This window comes from Lolium perenne, chromosome 6, assembly GCF_019359855.2.
Source record: "Lolium perenne isolate Kyuss_39 chromosome 6, Kyuss_2.0, whole genome shotgun sequence".
Classification (NCBI taxonomy): Eukaryota; Viridiplantae; Streptophyta; class Magnoliopsida; order Poales; family Poaceae; genus Lolium; species Lolium perenne.
Genome location: NC_067249.2, coordinates 86,786,044 through 86,811,386, shown reverse-complemented (window position 1 = coordinate 86,811,386; position 25,343 = coordinate 86,786,044). Strand labels below are relative to the sequence as shown.

The window sequence follows — 25,343 nt, the reverse complement described above, 5'->3', positions numbered from 1 at the left end:
CATGGAGGAGTGTCTATTTTGGTTAATTAATTTGGGACTGGGAATCCCATTGCCAGCTCTTTTTGCAAAATTATTGGATAAGCGGATGAAGCCACTAGTCCATTTGTGAAAGTTGCCCAACAAGATTGAAAGATAAACACCACATACTTCCTCATGAGCTATAAAACATTGACACAAATCAGAGGTGATAAATTTTGAATTGTTTAAAGGTAGCACTCAAGCAATTTACTTTGGAATGGCAGGAAATACCACATAGTAGGTAGGTATGGTGGACACAAATGGCATAGTGGTTGGCTCAAGGATTTTGGATGCATGAGAAGAATTCCCTCTCGATACAAGGCTTAGGCTAGCAAGGTTGTTTGAAGCAAACACAAGTATGAACCGGTACAGCAAAACTTACATAAAAACATATTGCAAGCATTATAATACTCTACACTGTCTTCCTTGTTGCTCAAACACTTTTACCAGAAAATATCTAGACCTTAAGAGAGATCAATTATGCAAACCAATTTTAACAAGCTTTACGGTAGTTCTCCACTAATAGGTTTAAACTACATGCAAAAACTTAATCATACTTGAGAGCTCAAAACAATTGCCAAGTGTCAAATTGTCCAAGACATATGAGGCATTTTCTACTTCCAACCAAATAAAGATAAGTATTGTAGCTTCCAACTTTTATCATTGAACATTAAAAGTAAAACGAAGAACAAGTGTTCATATGAAAAAGCGGAGCGTGTCTCTCTCCCAATCAAGGATTGCTAGGATCCATCTTATTCAAACAAAAACAAAACGAAAAATAAACACACAGACGCTCCAAGTAAAGCACATATGATGTGACTGAATAAAAATATAGTTTCAGGGGAGGAACCTGATAAGTTGATGAAGAAGGGGATGCCTTGGGCATCCCCAAGCTTAGACGCTTGAGTCTTCTTGAAATATGCAGGGATGAACCACGGGGGCATCCCCAAGCTTAGACTTTTCACTCTTCTTGATCATATATCATCCTCCTCTCTTGACCCTTGAAAACTTCCTTCACAACAAACTTCTCATAAACTTCATTAGAGGGGTTAGTACTCAAAAAATTTGAATCCACCTTGGTCCTGTAGTGGCACATTGCAAGAACTCAATAAAACATTAGCTACAGCTCTCTACGTCTAGAAAACCTCGCTTAAAGTCCACAAGAGACAATGCAAAAAACAGAGACAGAATCTGCCAAAACAGAACAGCCAGTAAAGACGAATTTTAATAAAATACTTCCGTTGCTCAAATCAGAAAACTCAAAACTAATGAAAGTTGCGTACATATCTGAGGATCACTCAAGTAAATTGGCATATTTTTCTGATTTTTCTACAGAGAAAACAGCCCAGATTCGTGACAGATAGAAATCTGTTTCTGCGCAGAAATCCAAATCTAGTATCAACCTTCGATTAGAGGCTTCACTTGGCACAACAAAACACAAAACTAAGATAAGGAGAGGTTGCTACAGTAGTAAACAACTTCCAAGACACAAATATAAAACAAAGTACTGTAGCAAAATAACACATGGGTTATCTCCCAAGAAGTTGCTTTCTTTATAGCCATTAAGATGGGCTCAGCAGTTTTGATGATGCACTCGCAAGAAATAGTATTGGAGGCAAAAGAGAGCATCAAAAAGCAAATCCAAAACAAATTTAAGTCTAACATGCTTCCTATGCATAGGAATCTTGTAAATAAACAAGTTCATGAAAAGCAAAGTAACAAGCATAGGAAGATAAAACAAGTGTAATTTCAACAATTTCAGCATATAGAGAGGTGTATTAGTACCATGAAAATTTCTACAACCATATTTTCCTCTCTCATAATAATTTTCAGTAGCTTCATGAACAAACTCAACAATATAACTATCACATGCAGCATACTTTCCATGATTTCCAAACACATAATTTTTATCAAGTTCAAGAATAGTGGAATTAGAACTTTCAAACACACTTTTATCAATAATATAACAAGGTAGTTGATCAATCTCAAGAGATATGGGACACATAGATAAAGTCAATAACTCTCCAATCCCATTTTCATTAGTAGTACAATTAATATTATCAAGTAACATAGGACCATCATCTAAAGCTTTATCATAAACATTTGCTAAGCAAAATTCTTTAGTACCATGCATTTCGACATCAGGCACAAACAAAGCATTATCATAAGATTTATCAAAGTAGCATGGATTATCATATATAACAGTAGCATAATTATTCTCACAAGTATTACTCATAGGTACTATTTCAAGAGAATCCACAGGAACATAACATTCAACCTCTTTCGGTAAGCATGGAGGACAATCAAATAGTGTAAGAGATGAAGAGTTACTCTCATTAGAAGGTTGGCATGGGTAGCTAATCCATTCTTCCCCCTTTTGTTCGTCGCTCTCCTCTTCTTTTTCATCCAATGAGCATTCAGGTTCATCAATTTCCTCCTCTTTTTCATCCAATGAGCTTTCAGGTTCATCAGTTTCTTCTTCCACAGGTTCCTGCAAATTGTGAGTGCATTCTTGTGCATTAATGAGTCTCTCTTTGTAATCAATGATATAAGGATTATTACCGAAGCATTCTATGCAACAATTAAGGATAGTAGAGACATAATCTTTAAGGTCCTTACAAACAACACAAGTTTCATAATTCTCAACCATGAAGGATTCTATCTCGGAGGCTCCCATAAACACGACAAATTGTTCTACCTCTTCGAACCCATAATGAATATAGCAATTCCGATTATAGTTTTTAATTAAAAATTCCTCACTAAAGCCACATTGAAATTTAAGATGTTTAGTATCCTGTTGAGAGCAACAGTTTATATCATGGCGTTTAAGCAAGATTCTAGCAATTGTATTCAATTTTTCTATCATAGCACTCATTATTTTACCAGTTCTTGATTCTCTATAACAATTATAACATTCCATAAGCTCCAAGTAGGTTGTAGGTTCTCCCATAACAGCAGTTTTTAATTTTTTGGTTTTTCAAATTTTTATGGATTTTTGGGTATATGAGGAAAATAAAACAAGACAAAAAGAAACTAAGCAAAGTAATACTAGACAGAAATAAACTAAGCACAAATAAACTAGACAAAAGTAAACTAAGCAAAACAAAATAAAATAAAACAGAGAGAGAGGTAGAGTGTACTCCCCAGGTGAACTTATGAGTAGAGCTATGCCTCCCCGGCAACGGCGCCAGAAAACAGTCTTGATAACCCACAAGTATAGGGGATCGCGGCAGTCTTCGAGGGTAGTATAACCCAAATTTATTGATTCGACACAAGGGGAGGTAAAGAATACTTATAAGCCTTAACAACTGAGTTGTCAATTCATTGCACACGGAAAAGCACTAGCAACAGGGTGATGTGAAAGTAGCGATAATATGAGAGCGAGTAACGGAATACACAATGCGATAATAGCAATATGAGAGCAATGGTACGAGAAGATAGTTGATACTACTTCTAATGACATGTAGAGCAAGTATATAATGATGAGAGATGGACCGGGGTTCCCAGCGATCTACACTAGTGGTAACTCTCCAATAACAAGTAACAAGTGTTGGGTGAACAAATTACAGTTGGGCAATTGATAGGAATCAAAGGCATTAAGAAAGAACATCAATTCATTAATCATGTAGGCATGTTTTCCGTATATAATTAAATGCGTGCTACGCAATGAGAAACTTGCACAACATCTTTTGTCCTACCGGCCGGTGGCAGCCGGGCCTCAAGGGAAACTTAGGATATTAAGGTACTCCTTTTAATAGAGTACCGGAGCAAAGCATTAACACACCGTGAAAACATGTGATCCTCACATCACTACCATCCCCTCCGGTTGTCCCGATTTCTGTCACTTCGGGGCCATTGGTTCCGGACAGTGACATGTGCATACAACTTGTAGATACAATCTAAGCAATAAGTATAGAGCTCAAATCTAAGATCATGCCACTCGGGCCCTAGTGACAAGCATTAAGCATAACAAGATTGCAGCAACAATAACTTCACAAACTTTATAGATAGACTAATCATAATGTATCATCCATCGGATCCCAACAAACACAACACCGATTACATCAGATGAATCTCAATCATGTAAGGCAGCTCATGAGACCATTGTATTGAAGTACATGGGGGAGAGTATACCGACATAGCTACTGCTAGAACCCGTAGTCCATGGGGGAACTACTCACGGAGCATGGCGGAGGCGGTGGCGTTGATGGAGATGGCTTCAGAGCACTTCCCCGTCCGGCGAAGTGCCGGAACAGAGAGTTCTGTCCCCCGAATTGGAGTTTCGCGATGGCGGCGGCGCCCCTGGAGTCTTTCTGGAGTTTCGTCAATTGGTTCTGCGTTTTTAGGTCGAAAGGGCTTTTATAGGCGAAGAGGCGGCGCAGGGGGGCACCTGGGGGCGCCACACCCTAGGCTGGCGCGGCCTAGGCCTGGCCCGCGCCGCCAGGTGGTGTGGTGGCCCCCTGTCCCCTCTCCGACTCTTCTTCGGTGTTCTGGAGCCTTCCGGGAAAAATAGGAGGTTTGGCATTGATTTCGTCCAATTCCGAGAATATTGCCCGAACAGCCTTTCTGGAACCAAAAACAGCAGAAAACAGGAACTGGCACTGTGGCATCTCGTTAATAGGTTAGTTCCGAAAAACGCATAAAAACATCATAAAGTGCAAGCAAAACATATAAGTATTGTCATAAAACAAGCATGGAACGACAGAAATTATGGATACGTCGGGGACGTATCACCCTCCAAGATGATGCCTCCAAGGAGGTAGAACCTAGCCACCCTGCGGTTAGAAAACTATGAAGCATAACCTAACCCAACTAATATGCATGGTTGCAACTAGTAACTCCTCCACTATACAAATGTGCAAGAGACTTACATTATATTCACTTAATTAGGCCCTGCATTCAGTCGTGCTACAAATCCTCCTAGCACGGTCCTGCATTCGCCCGTGGGATGTGGATTAAGGAACCATGCCCCAAATATACCCCAAAAATACTTGATTAAGTACATTTTAATCCATCAATCTGCTCCCATTTCCACTATCATAAGTAGGCCCCCTTTCAGCACAATTGCTATTTTCAAATTTGAAGTAAGCTTGCCTCGGTGATTGTCCATAGATGACGATAGATATATCTGATCTTTGTCTCTTAATGATATATTGCTTCTTTTGTCATTGATACATTTGACAATAATAGAAATAATCTCGGACACCAGTCTTAATCAATATCATGTGCATGTGCACATGCAAATTCGACGGCCAGGAAACTGTGAAGCATATCCTAACCCAAGTGATATGCGTGGTTGCAAGTAGTAACAATTCCATTATACAAATGTGCACGGGGCTTACATTCTAACTACATAATTAGACGGTTACAAACACAACAAAGATGAACTCGAGATATCACAACATTCCATTTAAATAGCAATGTCTCACATGGCAATTTTCATCAACATCACGCACATGTGTACCGTACAATAAGATTGCTATCAGGAAACATGCACTAAATCAAGCCCTATCACGGATTCAGTTCATTCTGTCCTATCACAGATTCCTCTAACCGTTGGTTTTAGAAGAATTCTTACACCAGCCAAATGGGTTATGTGGCTACATCTATATCAACGCCTTATGGAGGTGAACCTATTTGACCAACCTGATAGCTTTGTATGGAAATTAAATGCATTCGGTGTATTTACAGTAAAATTCATGTATGAAGATTTAATGAATGTTCATAGTGATTTCCCTAGCAAATACTTATGGAGGCTGAAAATTCCCCTAAAGATAAAAATCTTCATGTGATTCCTCAATAAAAATGTATTATTGATGAAAGATAACTTAGCAAAGAGAAGATGGAATGGGTGCAAAAAATGTTGTTTTTGTGACGCTGAAGTAACAAATGAACATCTTTTTCTCTCATGTCCTTTTGCAAAAATTGTGTGGCGCATTATTTACTTTACATACAATATTCCCTCACCCACCAATATTAAAAATATGTTTGGGAATTGGTTGAATGGGATCGATAAGAGAACTAAAGATAGAATACACATTGGAGTTTCTGCTTTATGTTGGTCGATATGAAATTGTAGGAACAACATTATTTTTAACAAAGCTCTAATTCCAAAAAAATTGCAGGTTATTCGTATGGCTACACATTGGATCTAGCTATCAGCTTTCCTGCTCCCGGTGGATCAACGGGAACTTATGGATACTAGGTGCAGACGGCTGCTGACGGTCGCACAGGATTTATACAGCCGGGCTGGATGGCGGCATACTAGTAGATTGGCATATCTCTAGTTGCTTATGCTGCTTTTCTTTAGATGGTTGATTTTCGTATCGACCTTACGTGATCCATAAATTGTAATAAATTGGTACTCGGAACTTTTTCATAAAAACTAGGCTGTGTGCATCTTTCGATGCAGCCCATTTCGAAAAAAAACTAAATCAAGCCCAATGTACTTACTAGACAATTGCATTCAAGAATTTAGGGTCCAATATTAATCCAAATATATACACTATCATGACCACTGTAGTAGCGAGCCCCACTGAAAATTGTAGAAACCATCTTTCTGCGTGCGTATTAAGCAAGAATTTTTGATTTGCCAAACAAAGTTAGGATCAAAGGATCTCGATTACATAGTGTGATTTTGTGATTACACAGTCTATATTAATTTTCCTAATAGATGATTCTTGTTGGCCGAATCTACATTTTATACTCACATCTATGGTTTTATAGTGTGTGATCTTACAATAGAGTGGTAACCAAATTAATAATCGCATATACTGATTTTCATCTACTCCTCATGTGCAAGTGCACCAATCACAACAAAGTTAGTCAACACGATAGTCATAACAGTTACAAATTGGATTATTCCGGTCACATGGATGAGCCCAATTTCCCTACATTCATATATGTGTCTTGCAACTATGACTAATGAGCCCACCAAGGACCAACTAAACGCCAAGGAAAAAATCTCAAGAGGGGCCCGTGAATCTCCGGGCCACGAGCTCTTTCTGGGATTTCCTTGGGTCGTTTAAGTTGTTGCTAAAGATTAGAACCGACCCACTATGATTACTAACTTCACTAGCGTATTGAGTGACAATGGTGATTGGATAGATGAAGATATGTGGTATTTGTATCAAGAGGAAAAATCTACTATTTTGATATGGCAATAACACATAAAAATAGCAGTAATCCTCGAAATCAGTTGTCTTCATTATCATGCACACGTGAAAACAGAAAATAGATGTTCCATAGTCATGACCCAAATACATAATTGCTTCTATTAACTCCAAATTATGTGAGTCTCCACGATAACTTGTATAATCGCATCAACCAAACTCTTTGCATTACAAACATATGAAGGATGTGTCCAACACAACCCTTAATAGTTTGTCAATGCACATTATCAAACCCATGAGAACATATATGTTCTTAGTTTATGCAACCATTTGAAGTAAATACCCATAACTCGGTGATGCCAATAATCATTCACATTTTACGTATGCGTACTGCATAATCATGCGGGTTAAGGAACTATGTCCAATATCAGTCCTCCTTCATCTAGATAGCACTAATCTCAGGTATGTATCCACCAATATAGGATAGCATAATCCCTACCTATGGCCACATTGACCAGCTTTACTAGCGGAAAGCTCACATTCGTGATCGACCAAATCAATTGTAGTTATGATCTTATGTCATGAAGTTGCGGATTTTTGGTCATTTAGTAATGAAACCTAGCCATTCAATTATCAATAATCTTGAATGTTAGTTTTCATCCACATCATGTGCATGTATATGGAAAATCCAATCAAGGTCAAGCGCTAATTATCAAATATTAATCCACCGATACGCTATTATTGGCATTACGCCATTTGTTACCACCTATGGACACATTTACTAGCTTTACTAGTGAATAGCTTTTACCAAACAAATAGCAATTGCAATCTTACGTCATGTTGTCATAGACATATATGACATTTACCAATGAGAGCTCCCCCATCTAAACAACAATGATCTCGAATGCCAGTTGTCATTAACGTCAGACGCACATACATGGAAATTCCAATAAATTTCGCAAGACCATTTGTCTAGGGTCCAACAATATTCCACCAATATACAATAGCATGCCAAATTTACTAGCTTTATTAGCTAATAGTTGACATTGGTGATCTGCCTAGTCAATGGAAGTTGTGACCTTGTGGCATGCACTTTCTGTATATGTCATTCAATGAAAATGTTATTCGCTAATGAGAGCTCTTCCATATCAATATAAATAATCTCAAATATCAGTTCTCAGCCCTATCATGTGCACACACGTGGAAAATTCAAATAAATATAACAAGATTGTTGTGTTTAGGGTCCAACATTAATCCACCAATATATGTAGCATTGGCTCATCATTTTTCCCCACTTATCGCCAAATTTACTAGATTTATTAGCGCATAGCTGACATTGGTGACCCTCTAAATCAATTGAATTTCCAATCTTGTGTCACACGGTTTTAGATTTATCCATCATTCAACAATGAGAACTCCCTCGTCAAAATCTTAGTAATCTTGAATGTTAGTTATCACCCTCATCACGTGCACGCACGTGGAAACTCTAATAAATTTAATTGTACCGTTACGCTCATGTGTTTAGGGACCAATATTAATCCACCAACATGCGCTATCATTGGCTAAACGACAAATTGTCCCCGTGTGTGGCCACATTTAGTAGCTTTAATAGTTGATAGATGATAATGAAGATCAGACAAATCAATTGCGATTATGATCTTATGACATGCAATTATGTATTTATTCATTATTCGGTAATGAAAACTCTCCCATCTAAATTGCAATATTGTCTATTGTAAGTTTCATTAGCATCACAAGAACATCATGTGCATGCACATGGGAAATCCATGATCACATCACCGCAACATGTACTTAATCCAATCATAATGTATGCTTGTAACATGTATGTCACGCTCCGTCATGCAAGCATTCGTCTAATATTTGTCTATCATTATGAAAAATGTTATTCACTAATGAGATCTCTCCCATACAAACATAAATAATCTTGAATATGAGTTCTCATCCTTATCAGGAGTAGGCACGTGTAAAAATCCAATAAATATAACAATATTGTTATGTCTAGGGTCCAACATTTATCAACAAATATACGCTAGCTTTGGCAACGACATTTGTCCCCACTTGTGGCTAAATTTACTAGATTCATTAGCGCATTGATGACATTGGTGACCCTCTAAATCAATTGAAATTCCAATCTCGTGTCACACGGGGTTTTGAATTTATCCATCATTCAACAATGATAACTCCCTCGTCGAAATCGTAGTAATCTCAAATGTTAGTTATCAACCTCATCAGGTGCATGCACGTGGAAACTCTAATAGATTTAATTATAACGTTACACTCATGTGTTTTTAGGCTCACTGGGTGCACACACGTGGAGACTCCAATTAATTTGATTATACAGTCACGCTCATGTGTTTTGGGACTAATATTAATCCACCAATATGCGCTATCATTGGCTACACGATAACTTGTCCTCACGTGTGGCCACATTTAATAGCTCTACTAAAGGATACATGATAGTGGAGATCGAACAAATAAATTGCGGTCACGATCTTACGTCATGCACTTATGTATTTGTTCTTCTTTCGGCAATGAGAACTCCCCCATTTAAATAGAATGTTTTCTAATTCCAATGTCATTAACATCATGTGCACACACATGGAAACTCCATGATCACACACCACTGCAACATGTACTTAATCCAATCGCAGCGTATGGTTGCAACACTTGTGTAACACTCTCTCATGTAAGAGTCTGTCCAATATTTGCATTTCTTTCAGTAATGAAAATGCTATTGAGTAACAAAACTCTCTCGTCTAAATAGCAAGAATCTGTAATGTCAGTTCCGAGCCTTATCAGGTGCACACACGTGGAAACTCCAATAAATATAACATGATTTTTATGTTCAGGGTTCAACAATAATCAGCGAATATACGACTAGCATTGGCTACAACAATTGCTCCCACCTATCGCCAAATTTACTAGCTTTATTGGTGCATAGCTGACATTGGTGACCATCTAAATCGACAGAAGTTCCAATATTGTGTCACACAGTTTTGGACTTATCCGTTATATATTCAGCAACGAGAACTCATTCGTCTAAATCGTAGTAATCTCGAATGTCAGTTACCAACCTCATCAGATGCATGCACGTGGAAACTCCAATACATTTAATTAGACCGTACGGTCACATGTTTAGGGACCAATATTAATCCACATATACGAGCTATAATTGGCTACACGACAATTGTCCCCAACGCGTGGCCACATTTACTAGCTTTACTAACGGATAGCCGACGTTGGAGATCGAACAAATCAATTGCAATTATGATCTTACGTCACATTCTTTTGTATTTATTCGACTTTTTAGTAATGAGGAATCCCCGTTTAAATAGGAATAATCTCTAACGCAAGTTTTCACTAGCATCATGTGCACGTACATGGAAACTTCACGATTACACCACCAGAACATGCACTTAATTCAATCGCAACGTATGGCTGTAGCACACGTGTAATGCTCCGTCATGCAAGCGTGTGGTAAAGGTAATATAAATCCTTCAAACTAACTAGGCGTCTAAAAGCATAGTCATGATGCTCCCAATGAATCCTCGTCGACCCACCAACACGTTATTCCAATATGACGGATTTGGATCTATCTGTCATTCAACAATGGGAACTCCTTCATCTAAGTTGAAGTAATCTTGAATGTCAGTTATCGGTCTCATCAGGTTCACGCACGTGGAAACTCCAATAAATTTAATTATATCATAATAGTCACATGTTTAGGGGCCAATACTAATCCACCAATTTGAGCTGTAATTGGCTACAGACAGTTGTCCCCAACGCGTGGCCACATTTACTAGCTTTTCTAACTAATAACCGACGGTGGAGATCGGACAAATACACGATAGTTGTCCCTAGCGTGTGACCACATTTACTAGCTTTTCTAACGAATAACCGACGGTGGTGATCGGACAAATACACGACAGTTGTCCCCAACGCTTGGCCACATTGACTAGCTTTTCTAATGAATAACCGACGGTGGAGATCGGACAAATCAATTGCAATTATGATCTTACATCACGTGCTTTGTATTTATTCTCCTTTTGGCAACGAGAACTCCCCCATCTAAATAGGAATAATCTCTAACGCCAGTTTCAACGACATCACGTGCACGTACATGGAAACTTCACAATTACACCACCGCAACATGTACTTAATTCAACCGTAACGTATGGCTGTAGCGCACGCGTAACGATCCATCATGCAACCGTGTGGTAAAGGTAATATAAATCCTTCAAACTAACTAGGCGGTTAAAAGAACAATCATGATGCTCCCAATGAATCCTTGTCGACCCACCAACACGTGATTTCCAATATTGTGTCACGCGGTTTTGGATCTATCTATCGTTCAACAATGAGAACTCCTTCATCTCAATTGAAGTAATCTTGAATGTCAGATATCGGCCTCATCAGGTTCACGCACGTGGAAACTCCAATAAATTTTATTAGACCGTTACAGTCACATGTTTAGGGGCTAATATTAATCCACCAATATGAGCTATAATTGGCTACACGACAGTTGTCCCCAACGCGTGGCCACATTTACTAGCTTTTCTAACGGATAACCGGCGGTGGAGATCGGACAAATCAATTGCAGTTACGATCTTGCATCACGTGCTTTGTATTTATTCGCCTTTTGGTAACGAGAACTCCCCCATCTAAATAGGAATAATCTCTAACGCCATTTTTCACTGAGATCACGTGCACGCACATGGAAACTTCACGGTTACACCACCGCAGCATGTACTTAATTCAACCGCAACGTATGGCTGTAGCGCACGTGTAACGCTCCCTCATGCAACCGTGTGGTAAAGGTAATATAAATCCTTCAAACTAACTAGGAGGTTAAAAACATAGTCAGGATGCTCCCAATGAATCCTCGTTGACCTACCGACACACGTTATTTGCACCGTTGTTACGGTTTATACGGCCGTAGCCATTTTGGTTAGAAACATACATACCACACATGTAGTACATCACACGATCCAAACAATTCATTGCCACATAAAAGTGTGCACCACGGCAACTCCATGGCTAAACCGGTGCCACAAACCCAGCCGAACCGTGATCCAAAAAAAACCATCCCAGCAGGAACATTTGCCACCCCGGTCCGGTCGTCCATTTCCACGCTATCATTGACACTCTGACCAGCCCGTATACCAAAATGTAATCATACCGTATCACGTCCGAACCCATCCATGGCTCAGACTGTTTGACCACTGGCACTGCAACTGACAACCAGGGCCCACCAAATATTCCGGCGGCCTCGCGGGGCGATCCGCGATCGATCGAATCGTGTCTGGAATTTACTGTGGCACACGCCGGCCAGGCCAGCTTCCATTCTTTGGAAGCCAATTATTACCGCCCTCCGCCGAGCAAGATACCATTCCTGCCCCTGACCCCCTTCGCCTGGATACGCCACCACCCGCGGGGGCAGAGACGTAAAAGCGCCGCTGCCGGCGGTGTATTTAAGCGGGCCGTCACCTCCGCGCATAGTCGTCGACCCTACAGCAAACACCTCGCCAGCAAAGTCGCCACCCCCTGCTCGCTGTGCAAGAGAATGATGCTCGGGGGAGGCAGCGGTGGCATGGGCGGCGCGCCGTCGAGGGTGCCGACCTGGAGGGAGCGCGAGAACAACCGCCGCCGCGAGCGCCGCCGCCGCGCCATCGCCGCCAAGATCTTCTCCGGCCTGCGCTCCCAGGGCAACTACACCCTCCCCAAGCACTGCGACAACAACGAGGTGCTCAAGGCGCTCGCCGACGAGGCCGGGTGGACCGTCGAGCCAGACGGCACCACCTACCGCAAGGTATATATCCTATCGCAGCCGCCTCCCTTATCTCGTCTCCTCGATCTGCTTCGTTCCACGGCGTTGCTTTGCTTTTTTGTTTGGAAATTCGCGTTACGTTCTTGATTGAGCCCAGCCGAAGGTACATTGTTCCTGAGTTGCGAGGAACCATTAATTAATCCCGTCCCATGCGGCGGAGAATCCATTCTTCCTCGGCTGAGCTTGAGCGCCCGATTAGTTCTTCCGAATTGAATGATTTCTCTTGGATCTCTTTTCTTTTCTTTTTGGGAAAGGATTTAGCCGTGGATTCATCTCTCCTCGACAGAGAGAGTTCCATCTGCATGCAGCCACCACAAGCCCGGCTTTATTTTCCTTCCAAAAATCATCGTTATCAACTTTTGGCTTTTGGCATGGAGGTGATGTCTGTCTGGTGTGGACGACTATATGGATCGAGAATTCGAGATACCGATGCGTGCGCGTGCTAGCTCGTCGTCACACCCAGGCCCCTCACACCTCAAGCTGATCTCTTTTCCGTTCCGTTATCAATTGGAGATTGGGACAAGCCAAAGATGAGCCACACGCTTAGCATTACATAGCTCCCGTTTCCATAGAAAAGCCACTGGATTGCACAGCTAATGCTTACTTATTTGTTTGATTGCTTCCACTTTTTGCGTGACGAGGAGTTTGTTCTTACTCGAGAGAACGCCAAGAGGGACTTCTTCCGTTATCCTTCTTGATTTCAGTTTCTTTTTCGCGTGCCTTTTTAGGCAACCAAGGATGCAATGTGCTACCACTAAAGCTCGTCGCTTTCTTTCCTTTTTTTGTTTCTTGGTTGGCATCTTTGTTATGCATGCATAGGATCTATTTGCTGTCCAAACGTCATCCTGATTTATCACCATTTCTTGGTTATCTCCCCATTTTAGGGGAATTAATGTACATTATTAATAGTGGGTCTTATTATACGGAGTAGATGATAACGAACTGCTAGCTCAGTTCAGTTTGTGTTGTCGTATTCCTTACTTTTGTAAGATAGAGATGTGTGGCTTCTGTAAATTTTTTTTTGCACACACTGCTAGAATTAAGGTGGCAAGACAAACTTGGCAGGACACGTCCTCTTCGTGTTTTTGACAAAGTTTGCATCTTTCCATGCACATTGGCCCTGTTTTTGTCTACACTAGAGATACTTCGACTTTCCTAGGCAGTAGTCCTCCCAATCTCGCGGTGCCATGCTCTAGCAATAAGCAGTTCCTCTGCTAGGACATGTGAGAAAAAGGACAGGTAAAGAGCAAATAATGGGGATATATAAAAGCTAGTGGCATGGTCATCGGCAGGTAGATATGGCCATGACCGAATATTTCCATCAAAGGAAGCCAAGGCTGTCAAAGAAGGTTTCGATTTCAGAAAACCGCTTTGCGATACAAAATGACCAAGCATCTTCTTCTTTCTTTGTTTGGGATGCAATCAGCTTTGGAAAGCAAGTATTTTTTTTGCATTTTCAAGGCTGATGACGCAGAGTGTGTTAGAATTTGCCTTTATTTAAGTAGTATGTCACTGCCAGCATCTGGCAATTATTGTGATGGCTGTACTTTAGAAGGCATTAAATGGAGATTAAAAAAACTTGATCTTCCTCCTCACGTTTATGCATGTCTGGCCATAATCTCTGGATTTCATTTAGATTTTGCATGGCTCTTGTCACTGTATTCGTTCATTGTAGTTTTGCAATCTATTCGGATTTGATTACGTTATATCCCCGCAGTTATGCATTTGTGTTTCAGCAATGTGTAACGTAATATTGTCAAAACTTATTTGTTTCAGGGTTGCAAGCCTCTTCTAGCAGTGCGCACCGGACCGCCGACCCCGAGCCCGTGCTCATCGCAGCAGGTGAGCCCGCGGGCGTCCTTCCGCTCCAGCGGCTCCTCGCACATCACACTGGGCGGCGGCGGCGGCAGCGGCAGCGGCGGCTACTTTGGGGGCGTGGATGGCGGCTCCCTCGTCCCGTGGCTCAAGAACCTCTCCTCCGGCCCCAGCTTCGCGTCCTCCTCCAAGTACTCCTACTTCGACGGCGGCTCCATGAGCGCGCCGGTGACCTCGCCGTCCGGCTCGCCGCCGCGCATGCCCCTGCCCCAGCTCAGCACCGGCTGGGGGGTGTACCCGGTCCAGGCCGTGCCGCCACGCCGGTACGACTACTCCATGCCTAACTCCGCCAGGCCGTCAAGCCCCAGGGTCGCCCCTGACCCGAACTGGCTCTCCGGGTTCAGCATCTCGTCGACGGGGCCTTCGTCCCCGGCCTACAACCTCATTGCTCATCCTCCGAACCCCTTCGGAACCGCCACCGCGCCATCTACGAGGGTGCACACCCCGGCGCTGAGCGGGGCGTGCTCACCCGTGGCCGAGGGCGACGGCCCGATGGGCTACAGCGCGGCGGAAGGCGCCTTCGAGTTCGGGAGCGACGAGGGGCTGCTGAACGCGTGGCATGGGGAACACATCGAAGAGGAGCCCGACGAGGACGAGCTGGAGCTAAGGCTCACCCTCGGCCGCAAGAAGTCCCGCGGCGCCGCCGCCGGCGCGGCAGACAACGCCTGAGTCCGATCGTCAGAGGAAGGAGAGAAAGAAAGAGATGGAAGCCATCACCAGGAATTTCATTTCCTCAGATTTTGCCGTGGCAGACTATATCCGTCCGTCGTCTGAACTTCAGTTACTTCGGTTTATCACCAACTATATCGTCGTCAAACTTTAGCCTTTTTTACAATTTTCTCTCTTTATTTATTTTCTATATAAGATATCGATACTATAAAACATGGCCTTAGGCCTGAGGGAAGGGAACCCCGTTGTGTTCCTCAATCGTGATCATCAGACAGTCAAATTATATTTATTATTATATAATCAGATATACATGTCGATTAATATGTTTGTTGTGTTTCCTGTGCCTGTGATTTGCTTTACATCCGTTTGCTTTTCTTCATTGTTCCTGCTCATGTGGTTCTTTTTACATCCATGTTAGAAGTACTAGGTTCCTTTTCAGAACAGTCTCTGTTTTTTTCTAAAAAAAAAATAGCAATCTCCTCTTCAGTTTTTATCACCTGTTAGTGTTAACTGTTAGTCTCATAGTCTGTTCCTTAGACACGTTGTATAACTGTGTTGTGGATTTTCTTGTGTAGAACTGAGTAGGAGTGATAAGTCAATTTTTTTCACTACAGAGTAAAAAGTCACTTGAAGGGCACAGTCACCGAAATACACATCAGACAGACACTGATTGAACACTGGCACACTACTGTATTTTTTCTGAGCTGGGCTGGATACGAGGAATGTGTAAGAGCACATTTTGCTACGACAGACAGAGATTCCTTACATCTGCAGTTCAGGTATGTGCGGGCATGGCAGACATGCTGCGCAGGCGTCACGCTTCACTAATCATGTTAGCTCTAGTGTCACTTGCCCCCGAATACCTAATCCCGAGATGTTTGTTAGTAGAGCTGAATGTACTGATCCTCGTACTTACGACAAAGGTCCATGATGCAAATAATATGTGCCGTCAGGATGCCAATCGGCAGATGGCTCGAATCCCTCTATCAAGGTACATCCAGTCGCAGCCTCCAAACGTCATCTAGAAGAAGCTTCAGATCGATTATTTGAGAAGCCATGTTTGCGAATGTTTGTTTCAAACCGTGTTTCTCAATCAGTGCGTAAAAAGTCTCGACGAAAATCATATTTTTCATTCAAATTTTGTTATATTTTACAAAATGGAATGAAAAGCGACTAAAGTTAAACAAAAGCTAGCCTAATCGTCGTCGTTCGAGCACGCGATGGCCTAGCCTTGTCGTTGTACTTTCCTGGCGGTTGGCTTGCCCGCTACCTCGTACTTCGCGTCAGCCACGAACTGCGCATCGAGTGTGCGAACTCCTCCACCCCCTCCCCCCTTGAGCTCAAACTCGATACGCAGGTTCTCCCGCCGGTGGAGGTTGATGCTAGGATGGGGTTTGAGGTGTCGTCCGTTGCGGCCCAGCATGGTGTAGGTTGTAGCGTGGCGGCATGGCATTTTCGTGTACGTGGAGAGAAGAGAATGTGCTACGGCGGCGACAGTGGTGGTGATCGCGTTGAAAGGCTTGTTTTATAGGCGAGAGTGGCAATGGAAGCGGCGGCAAAAAGGCGGGAAGCGGTGGGCGAAAGGGCGGGAACGACATTAACGCCGACGTGCGAAGAAGATGGGATGTCTTACCTTCCTCCACCTTGGAAATCGTCGCTCCATTAAGGAAAAGCTGCCGACTTGCGTTTGAGTCACTGACGCGACGGGCTGGCCACTCGCCCCACCTCTTCACGTTGCATCCAACGCCCCTACAACGACTCATGCATAACAAGGACGGGCGGGGGCCGTCGGACAGTTTATCGACATCCCAGATTGAATCGGCCTTTAGTACGCGGGGCTAAAAGTCAAATATCTAGCGCGTTCCAAATTACTTTAGGGAACACAGTAAAGATGCTGTCTCAGCTGCGCTCTTGGATCACCTGCCTTGGCTGAGCACCGGCAGCTAGCAGTCGTGGGTACCCACTCCCCTCCCCTGCGCACTCTATTTCCCCTTAGGGCTTGTTTGGTACTAGAGTTTTAGTGGGATTAGCGGGGATAATTTGCTCCAAACTTTAAATCTCTACTTATCCCTAATACATGTTTGGTGCTAGAGTATGAGTGAGTTTAATCCCCACTTATCCCCACTTTTTCGCAAATTTTAGTGTATTTTTTTCAATCCCCAATACTCTACCCCTACCTAGTGGATTGGGGTTGGGATTTTATGGGGATTAGGTGACAAAAGTGATTCACCCAATACTCTAGAGGTTTATCCCACCAATCCCCACTAAAACACTAGTACCAAACAAAGCCTTATGTGTCTGCTGCAAAAGCCTCTTTTTAGAACGAAAAGATTAACCATTCCAAGAAAAAGTAATTGCCTACAATTTTTTTTGCTTGATCCTTTATTTTCTGAAAACATATCATTTCAACATCACCAAAGTTCATGTTCTGATATTACGGAGCAGAGATTCATTGGATGACATTATATCCAAACATAATCACCCATCACATGAGCCATGTCAAGATATCTAGAAATCTCCGTCGATTCCTTATTTGCCACCTTTTCAAACATAATTGGTGCATTCTAAAATAACTTCGAGTCTAACATCTTTCCCCTTTGTCATGAGCCTCCTTTTCTTTTTCGATTGACTTAATTTAATTTTTTATTCTTCTATTTAGAGTCTGAAATTGCAAGGTGCTATTTGAGAAGAATTAGCAGATTTAGATTTGTGAATTATTATGGTGAATTCCTTGATCGAATGGAATAAATTAGAAGATGAGGGGTATAGTGGAGATGAATGGAAATATAGAAAAAGATGAATTCGATTTTTTTATTAGATGCATGCAATTGACGAAACATTTTATTCAAACAAATATAGAACCAGGTTTTGTGTTTATTACCGGTTCTTCCTCTAAACAATCTCAGACAAACCCTCTCCCCATGGAAGAACAGATAGCCACTATTTATATCGGAACAAGAGGATATGTGGATTCATTAGAGATTGAACAAGTAATTTTTTTTATAAGTTATTAAAACAACTAAAAGATACAAACCTCAGTTCTAAGAAATTCTATCTTCTAGCAAGACATTCACCGAGCAAGCAGCAATCCTTTTGAAGGGAGCTATTCAGGAATGACAAAGTACACATGAGTGAATATATAGGAAATGAATCAACAGCCCGCCTGTAAATTCCACATCTTCAGAGATTACACAAAAGAACGAGCTGACAGCTAGTCAGCCAGACACTGAACAAAAGGAATGTAGGTCAAGGATTCAAGGTAAATGGAGAACTTTTTCTTGTATTGCATGATTCTTAGGGCGAGTTTGGATCCAATGTACAAGTATTTACAAGGCGTTTCGTGGTAACACGATGACGACGAAACCTTTTGTCACAATAGATGAATGGTAGACTGCACAATTGCTTAATTCCTACCAACCAATAATTGAAGAGTGCCGAGCCAGAATCCAATCAGCTATATATATACAGAGAGGACGGGGCATATTTACCAGGAGCAACAAGTGGTGGAGACCTAGGGCAAGAGTGATCACTTTCCAATCCTGTCAAACAATTCAGACAGTGCTTTGTAGAGCGCGGCGGCTGCAGGCGGCCTGTCCATGGATCCCAGAAGGATATCAGGTGCCTTGATGAGACCACCGTAAAATCGAGCGTTTTCAGTGTCTCGAGTGGATACAACGCTACCGTTGAGCGCACATCCCACAAAAGCACCTGCGACGAGAGGTAAATAAATATAATTTAGTTACTACCGAAATGAGCTAACCACATGCAATTAGCAATTAACTCAATAGTGCCCATTTAACACCAAACTGAAATATACCAATTAGCTCATGTCGGTATAATAGGAAAATTAGTTATTCAACAAACACAATCATATCATTGCATCTGATCATAAGCACCTCCAAGTTTACATGAGTATTATATATATGGCAGTGATGTCTGTCATGGAAAATATGAATTTACATTCATATTAGTTCCCCATAGGCTCAACCGAATTATTAAGTTATTCTGTTAACATATACCCACATAATCATAGTACTTAAAACATGTTTTTGTGTGTTGGGTTAAATGCAGAAGAACATATGAAACAAGACGCCAAAGTCATGCGCAGCTGGTAATGTTAATGAGAAACACACCTTTGCTACAACTGTATGTATAGCATGCAGCATAACCACCATCGCCAGCACGAAAATCAGCCTCAGCTACACGCCCGACATGACAAGCAGAAGCACCAACACCAGCACCTACTGACAGATGTGCCTTTCCACTGAATGTTCTGATGGCATCTGTGTTCCTCAGCACGATAATGAAGTCTGCTAACTCACCGCCAGCCTGTTTGGCAACGTAAGAAAATACCAGATCTGTTAGAATGTGCATTTGACCGCTAAGGCATAATTTCTTTGATTTAGAAAAAAATGCTTGAATAGATGATGTCACCTGAGCTCCATATCCGATACCACAAGTGGAGATTGCTGAAGGAGGTGACCAGGAACCGTCGGCTCTTCGAGCAACGACCAGCCCAGTACCAACCTTGTATGTGACCATCATCCCGACCTTTACTACAGTAATTATAGCAAGGCCTTTTGCTTGTTTAAGAATTGTATCAGGGATAGCCTTCTCTGATTTAAGTCTTCCCACCTGAACAATAGATGAAAGAGTAATTTGATGATATCAGTAGGATTCCTAAGACTAATGGAATAATTATCACTTTGAGCAATGAGAATGACCTGGAAATCCAGTATTTCACAATTGGTACATTTGAAATATGAAAACAATAAACACTGGTGTCGCTTGAATTTCGCAGCAGCATTTAATATTGTTCCTTAAAATACAATTTTTTCCACAAGCGTGAAGACTAACCAGTGTACCATAGAGTTCAAATCAACTTCGCATTTACTGACAAATGCGGACAGCTAGGAACTATGCATCCTTTCTAAATTAGAATCACAAAGATGTACTTAATTAATAAGATTCTTATTTTACTAAAGCTAAGTGCAAAAACAAAACAGCAACATGATCCCAATCATTCTTCATCCACACTCACTAGATTAGTTTAATCATTCATCAACCTCGCAATTGCACAAACTATCCCAAGACTTACTGCAGACTTGCAGCTTTAGAACAATACAACATTAAACTTTTCATCAACCTCATATATTATTTCTCGAAGAGCCACAGAGAGAAACATATAGAAATGTATTGCATCACAATTATAAAACAGTTTAGAGAACATTAACAATTTTGATCACACAGAAAAAGTTATACCTTGCTGTAGCTGCGTAAAGAATTTGCAGCCTTGTATATCTCGTGTTCCATTGTGTGTGTCCAAGGGAAGTTCAGCCATGACCTCAATGTACTCAAATCCGTCACGTCATGAGTTGGAAGCTGTGAAGCACGACTGATCTGATTCATCAAGTAAGGTTGGATGCTCTCTATGCGTACCCCGCAAACATCGCAAACCCTTTGGGGTTCCGAAGTCTTAAATTTGGGAGGCATCAAGCTTCTACCCTTTGAACAGCCATTGCAAAATATTCCACCACAAAAACGGCAGTGGTGGCGAGAGCACATTATCGGATGAAAGCGCACGCCGCACAGCATGCAGGTACTCGATGCGCTGTCAGGCAGCCACTTTGTCAATTCCGTCTCGAGGAGCTCATTTGCGATATCAGCGTTGGCATCCGCAAGCGTTTGCGCCATATCCTTCCAGGCTTCTTGGAGGAACAAGTTGGACACCATGGACATCCCACATCTCCCAAGATCACAGGTCGCGACAGAGATTGCTTTGTCTTTTGCTGCAACGACCATCTCGGAAAATACATCCCACATTGTCATCTCCTTGGTTTCCTCGTCTAGCTCCCACTGGAACACCTCTTCTGGGAAGTAGCCGCCATTACAGCCAAGGCCCCTGCGCCACTCCTCGTGGTCATGCTCTGTCATCGGTGGAACAGAAACAGGCACCCAGATGCCGGTGTGTTCATGGACTGGTGCGCCATAGTAGAAATACTGCCCTGATTCCTTCTTAGCAGAACCTTCAGTCGTATCAGTGCTGCAGTCGTTAGCGGTGACAGTATCAGGGTCGATGATTGTGCCAGTGTTGGCAGGAGGATCGTCTGCCTCTTGGTCAAATAGGCCGAGTCCCTACGTTAGGAAAGAAAACAATATCAGAAACTGAAATTCGCATGATATACTCTGTAATTAATCCACCCATCCATCCAATTCTACAACTACATGTGAGAAATAACTATCAAAGCAACACAATCCCCAGAGGAACAAGCTGTACACTAAAAAAAAAAATCTTTCCGCTACTCAGTTAACCCTGATCACCCGTTAGAGATTTCAATGCTCTGATAGAAAGCTTATAGCAGCAACGGAGCCCCTAAATTACGCTATCGCTCGTCCAATCTACAAGCTTCTCATCAAAAACCAACTCGACTAAGAAAAGCGTGCACGCAAACCAGACTTCACAGAGACGGCAGCAGGGCAGGAGAGAGGGGGAGCTCACCGCCAAGGCGACCATGCCGTCGCCGTCGTCGTCTTCGTCCCACCTGACGGGAGACCCGCAAGTGGCGGCGTCGCCGCGGGCGGGCCGCGGAGGGTCGATCGGGGGTGCTCCCGCCATGGGGCTTCAAATCGCGGTGAACTGGGTGAGCTCGAGGCCGAGGCGCTGTTCCGGCTTTTGAGGTGCCCGCGGATTGCGGTGGAGTTGGAACGGGAGTAAGATTCCGAGGACGGAGAGGAGAGGGGGAGGAGGACGGGAAATACCAGAGTTTTTCGGATCATAAACAAGGGGAAAAGATAATTCCGTGCCTAAGCCGCTTCGACCCTTTCAACTTTGTTGTACAAGGGCGTTGTTCAAAAAAAAAAAAAACTTTGTACAAGGGCCTTTTTATTGTCTAGGACTATGGAAACACAACAATAGAAAAAATAAATATAAGTTCAGGATATCAGAGCATCTCCATCGCGTCCTCCAAAACGTTCTCAAAGGCTTTTGAGTCGTGTCAAACATTTTTTCGGTCTTAGTTACGCGCTCCAAAGTTTACTTTCACCCGGCGTGGCCAATACGGTGTCCGATACCCTGAGCCTGTCCCCACTCCAGAGAGGACGTTTCGGGCGCGCCGGACATAGTGAGAAGCTAGGTAGGAAGTGGCGGGCCCACGCGTATTGACACACAAACAATGCCCAACCGTCGTCTACCTCGCGACAGAATTATTATTAGCGCGCACTGTGTCGGGATAGGTTTTCTTATTGCAAGGTTGGAAAAAGATACAATACACAATTATGTATCAATGATAACACACAATTACATTCGATCAATTAAGGTAATGGAAAATATATGTATACACCCGTAGCAACGCACGGTCACTTAACCAGTCCAACAAAACTACAAAACACTATTGGGGGGAATAAGAGAGGAAGAACAAATAACAAGAGGAACACCAATTTCTTCAAGATCTAGATCTAGTGGATTCCTCTCACAAAGAGAGGGATTTGATTGGTCAAGATGTAGATCTAGATCTCCTCTCTCTTTTCCTCAAATAGGTGCAAGAATTGGGGAGGGGTTAGAGGGACATGAAGCTTCTTAAGGTCAACAATGGAGTAGAGAGAGAGAGAGAGAGAGTAGAAGAAGCAACCAACCCAAGGAGGAAGAATGGGGTCTTATTTACCCCCCCCCCCCCCAATGGAATATGACCATTTGGGACCTCCTGGGCCGCAATTTCCGCCTCATGCCGGAATTTCCGCCCCCCCGGGCTTCGAAAAACGGCTAAGGACTTAAGGGAACTACTCGCACTAAGGTGGCCAGAAATTTGCCTGGAAATTTTGTATCCGGTCCAGAATTTCCTGCCTGGAGAAAACTAGTAGCAACAACAAAATGAGAAAGACCATAACTTGAGCATCCGGACTCTGGTTTTGATGATCTTCGACTCGTTTAAAAGCTAGTAACAAGATCTACAAGACAAACCGGTAAAACCTCCAACCGGGAACCATCATAGTCCAGAAGGGGAGGATAGAAACAATTGATTAAAGGTTTGACCTATCTATAAAAGACAAACCGGTAAAAGCTCCAACCTTGAAAATGCAACAAGTTTCCCGTACAAAATCCGCTTTCAATGAACTTGAGCTTGTTATGATAATAAGCACAAGCTCTAAAAAATCACATGGATAAGATCCAAATAACAACAAAGAAAGATGATGCAAGGATGCAAAGGTTTGAGCTCTCTGAAGGATACGATCGAGTTACTCACTCACGAGCCCTCTTCATAGTACAACAACTAAAATATAAAACGTTCTCCAACTACACCATGAGACCGGTAAGAAAGAAACCATATCAAGAGAAAACCTTAACTGTCGGGGGGATGGCCCCCGGTAGGTCAAGACTATGGCAAATATGTCATGATTAACCATTTGTGTGCCGGATTAAAGATTAATCCGGATCCTAAGAGTTAAGTTAAAAATGCTAAGTTGGTACAATCCGGTATACCAGGAGGGGTATGCTGGAGTACGGGAAGCAGAAGAGATTGAGGTGCGAAGACAAAGAAGCCGGAGCTCACAGGTAAAGATACCGGAGATCCGGCATAGGCTCAACTGTAGCATGTCGGCACCCCGGTCAAAGATTCCTTCAAGGAACAAAGGACAAGATGATCGAAGCACTTCAGCTTTAATCGAAGCCCTGGCGCCAAAGCAGAAGGTGACGTAAAAGAAACCGGACGAGGTCATCAGCCCTTTGATTAAAGACAGGAGTATCATCCCTGAGGCCAAAGTAGCTTTATAAAGTAGCTTAGGTCACACGAGATACCCCTAGGGTTTCTTTCCCTGTAAGCCTCCTCTCCACTATATAAGGAGAGGAGGGGCAATCCTGTGCAAGAGGTTCCAACGAACGAGAGTTCGAACGGAGAGAGGGAGATAGATCCTTGGGCTGTAGGGTTTCACCTTGTAGTCCGTACGTCTTGAACCTCTGGCCGTTTGGCTAAGTTCCTGAGTTCAATACAACATCGAGTTCTACCTCCCTTTTCCTCTAAACCTTCCCCTCACTCGGATTCTCAAGCGTACATCCTGCCCCAACTTAAGCCATCCTATGGCATCTGTTATTACACCACAACGACATTAACCTTACGTGTTTCTCTTGAGCTCGATGATGACGATCTTGACCACAACAAGATGGAACGACTTCTTGATTGTGCTTGCTTGACGAAGTCTTGTGGATTGCTCCCCCGTAGTCCACCATGGGAGAGCTCCTTCTTCAGCGCATCTTCACATATCCACGATAACCAGGGCCAGGCCGCGTCAAGGCGATCGGTGCGGAGGTCCTCCAGCGCGCCGATGATCGATCAGTTCATCGCCTTGTACATCGCCATGCACATTTCAAGGCTGTTGATGTCTACACACGCTTCTATTCTTGTAGACAGTGTTATGCCTCCAAGTGCAGAGGTTTGTAGAACAACAGAAAGTTTTCCTTAAGTGAATCACCCAAGGTTTATCGAACTCAGGCAGGTAGAGGACAAAGATATCCCTCTCAAACAACCCTGCAATTACGATACAATAAGTCTCTTGTATCCCCAACACACCCAATACACTTGTCAGGTGTATAGGTGCACTAGTTTGGCGAAGAGATAGTGAAATACAAGTAATATGGATGATTATGAGTGGTAATTGCAATCTGAAATAAGATGGCAGCAGGCAAACATGTAGCAGAACTGGTTGTAAATGGTGTTTCAATGCTTAGAAGCAAGGCCTAGGGATCTTACTTTCACTAGTGGACACTCTCAACAATGATATCATAATCTATATCTATACCTAATAATAAAGGGAGGATTGTTTCCGTCGTC

The 25,343-nt window shown here is 42.6% G+C and overlaps 2 protein-coding genes across 2 annotated transcripts; one reads left to right on the top strand and one right to left on the bottom strand.

The window, feature by feature from the left end:
• Positions 1-12,670: 12,670 nt before the first annotated feature.
• Positions 12,671-15,843, top strand: LOC127321060 (protein BZR1 homolog 3-like). Its single transcript, XM_051350102.2, has 2 exons — positions 12,671-12,960; positions 14,755-15,843. Exons 1-2 carry the CDS (start codon positions 12,715-12,717, stop codon positions 15,520-15,522), a joined length of 1,014 nt encoding a protein of 337 aa, XP_051206062.1. The 5' UTR covers positions 12,671-12,714; the 3' UTR covers positions 15,523-15,843.
• A 2,932-nt stretch (positions 15,844-18,775) lies between these two features.
• Positions 18,776-22,294, bottom strand: LOC127321071 (uncharacterized). The gene is made up of 5 exons (XM_051350113.2): positions 22,022-22,294; positions 20,785-21,657; positions 19,957-20,157; positions 19,656-19,851; positions 18,776-19,230 (listed from the first exon to the last, which is right to left on the bottom strand). Exons 1-5 carry the CDS (start codon positions 22,136-22,138, stop codon positions 19,049-19,051), a joined length of 1,569 nt encoding a protein of 522 aa, XP_051206073.1. The 5' UTR covers positions 22,139-22,294; the 3' UTR covers positions 18,776-19,048.
• Between the last annotated feature and the right edge of the window lie 3,049 nt (positions 22,295-25,343).